The sequence below is a fragment of the Hyposmocoma kahamanoa genome, unplaced genomic scaffold (genome assembly GCF_003589595.1).
Source record: "Hyposmocoma kahamanoa isolate Upper Pololo Valley unplaced genomic scaffold, ASM358959v1 211, whole genome shotgun sequence".
Lineage (NCBI taxonomy): Eukaryota > Metazoa > Arthropoda > Insecta > Lepidoptera > Cosmopterigidae > Hyposmocoma > Hyposmocoma kahamanoa.
The window spans coordinates 572099-575251 of NW_020653732.1; the positions used below are offsets into that span (position 1 = coordinate 572099).

Here is a 3153-nt window from a genome sequence, read left to right on the forward strand (position 1 = left end):
AAATATGAAAGCGTAACGCTTCTAGCGAACCCTTGGAATATAGGGGTGGCACCCCAGCCTACGTCTAGTCCCCCTATGATGGAAAGCGGAATTAAATCGTGCAATTCCATCGGACATACTCCGTGATATATCCTGTAGGTTAAGGATTGTACTATGGGGTGCATATTTGACCGAAGTCTTGTAGTAACTCACGGCAATCGTCCATTGAAGGTGTTAGCGGGATAACTGCCCAGTATTCCGTTGCCGCTGTTGCGCCTGCGCCATTCTCGTTTCTCCCCGCGCATGTTTAGACGAGCCACCTGAATTACAGTACAGAAGCCATTTATTATACAAAGTGTCATGAACATGCAAATATTAGAAATTAGATTGAAGTTGCACGACTTGTTCGTCTGTTCTGTCTGTGTGTTCGTAACGACGTTTAATGAAGTTAAGCCAATTTGATCCTTAATTACATTACATAAATACAATTTCAACCAAAAAGTTGGAATTCCTTTTTTGCACTTTTCTGTTGAATACATCAGAAGACTTTCAGAACCAAAAGGTCGGTTACGGGGGTCAGGTATCTTAGAGAATGAATTGTACATGGCAAGCTTTACAGTGTATGCCATCGATGCGATTGTATATATTTATTACAAGCCCTGGCGTTCGTGACTATGTGTTTTAGTCGACTTCAAAAAAGGAGGAGATTTTCAATTCGACTATCCAGTTTTTTTGTGTGTATGTTATTGTTTCATATTATTATATAAGTAACGCTCCGATCGCGTTGGCACTTTGATGTTTAATTGTTGTAACAACATTGTCGATTTTAAACAACATATTCGGTCTTTAAGAGGAGCTAAATGAAAGTGCTGACAAATAAATTTGCCTGAACCTACTCGAGGATCCCCTTCAAACGACGTGAAAGAACATTTCTTCAACCCCTAAGTCAGGTTTTTTCCTCTCTATTCTCTACATTTATTTTATGTTTGTATAGTGTTGTAACCTTCCTATGTTTATTTTTAATCATTGACTTAAAAATCAATGGACGACGGGTCTAATACAAAAACCACGAAAAAAATGTCCCAAGTCAACCTATTTAAACGTAGTGACATGTAAAGGAATATGAAAAAGCTAAAACGTTGAATTCAAATTGTAATGTCATCGCAGTACTGTCTAATTTTGCTTGCTTCGCTGTCAGTCGAACAAACGAAGACTAAAGCGTGAATGACGCTCTGTATACGATTTTAACGCCCTATAAGTTCGGACACTTTTTAGCGCGGACCCGACGTCCATATAATTGTAAGTCAATGAATTTAATCATTATTTTATGTTTAACCGTATTCAAGAAAAGGAGAAAGTTATAAAAACGACTGATTTTTTTTGTGTGTGTACGTCACGCGATTCTCCGGCATTTATGAACCGATTTCGAGGATTATTTTTTGTTGGAAAGAGGATCGAAAAACAAAATGGCCGCCATTCAAATTTCGGGGGGCCGGTATCTCTTAAACTATTGAAGATAGGTAGATCGTGTTCTGTAATATTGTAGAGGGGGACAGGATCTAACTGGCTGTCAAAATTATTTTTTTAAATGGCCGATTCAAGATGGCGGCTCGACAAAAAGGTGCTCCGATCTAGCTGAAATTTAACATATTTTCTTTCATATCCGGGTAACAGTAATCAGAATTTGCAGTCAAACTCTTAATTCCGCCATTTTTCAATATGGCCGCCATACGTTTTCTACCGTTCACTATGCTCCGAGGCTTACATCTCGGCGAGTATTGGAGATAAATGAGAAACGCTCAAACAAATGAAGCACGTTATATTACGAACAAACTGTAGTTAACGTTAAAAAACATAAAAATGTTATACTTATTGTAAATAATGTACGATAATAATATAAATAGCTGTATATACCTGATGTTGTATCTCCTGTATTCTGGCAGTGACGACCTCGCTCGAGTGTTGTCGTAGCTGTTGTTGTGTAGCAGACTGGCCGGCGTCGTGTCGCGTGTCGTCGTAAGGCACTTTCTTGTCGTCCGGTGGCGTTTGCATAGGCGTATTGCGCGATGACCCTGCAACATAGAAAATAAAGTCTTGAAATAGATAGACGATATCAAGAGACGGGACCAACAAGTCGTACGCCTGGATAACAATTCTACAATTTTTTTTTGTAACCACTGGTCATTGTAATTGAGGCTCCACTGAGACTATAATCCAATTATGATAATATTTTGTTAGGGAGTCACCAAACTTATTAACGCGGATTCGTCTTGATGCGAGCGTGATTACCCACACTTGTCGCATTAAGCCGATTCGTTGTTTCTAAACCAGGATCAGCTGTCGTCGGCATGCGTACGGACGCGATCGGAAGTTCGTTGAAAGCAGATTCGTTGCCAATCTTCATCGAGTATATACCAGAAATAAACTCATCAGGTTAATGGGTCCTATATCACTTTTAAATATTAACTCTCGTTTGCGCTGAAATCACAAATTAGTGGTAGCCAACAACTGAATGGGGGCTGTTCCATTCGGTGGCATGGGAAAAACAGCAAATTATCTAATTACAAAACAAACGGAATCACATTTCATCGGTAATTAAATATATTAATTTTGCTCAACTGGTCGATTTGAAGTAAAATAATTGACGACACCCGTCAATTGTTTCGAATTCGGGCTGGCATTAGAGCGCACTTGTCTCCGTAATTATTTGATAGTTTTCAAACAAATTGTATGACATGTCGTCTCTTATTTCTGGTTATATACTCGATGAACTAATGTGACGTTTCAGTGCTTTTACAGGTGAGAAAAGATAACGTAATATAATGTCCACGTTATTCTTTACTTTAGCTAAATGAAGTCCCTAAAATCCGATCACTGATTATCACATAGACAAGTCCACGAAAGTTGAAGCTGTTGTCGTAATCAAAATCGATCGGAAGCATATCTTACCGGATATTGAGTTCCGTTTGGGTGGTCGTTGGTTGTTAACCGGCTGCTTGTTGTCCAATACAGGATACACCGGCTGCACGACCGGGTACGGTTGTGGGATCATCTGGAAATGTAAAACACATTACAGGTAACTCTTCAAGGTGAGATTGACACTGAATTTAGTAGCTCGATGATAATTCTTTGAGGATAGCGGTAGCATTACGTTTGGGAAGCAAGGTGTACGAG

At 39.3% G+C, this 3153-nt stretch overlaps 1 protein-coding gene across 1 annotated transcript in view; it reads right to left on the reverse strand.

Annotated features, from left to right (window-relative positions):
- Nucleotides 1-188: 188 nt before the first annotated feature.
- LOC113227508 (cAMP-regulated phosphoprotein 21-like) overlaps nucleotides 189-3153 on the reverse strand; it is a 41011-nt gene continuing 38046 nt past the window's right edge. Inside the window, exons 22-24 of the mRNA XM_026460445.1 lie at nucleotides 2929-3031; nucleotides 1894-2051; nucleotides 189-299 (exon numbers count right to left, since the gene is read on the reverse strand). Of these exons, the coding sequence (XP_026316230.1) occupies nucleotides 189-299; nucleotides 1894-2051; nucleotides 2929-3031 (372 nt within the window). The remainder of the gene's footprint in view (nucleotides 300-1893; nucleotides 2052-2928; nucleotides 3032-3153) is intronic.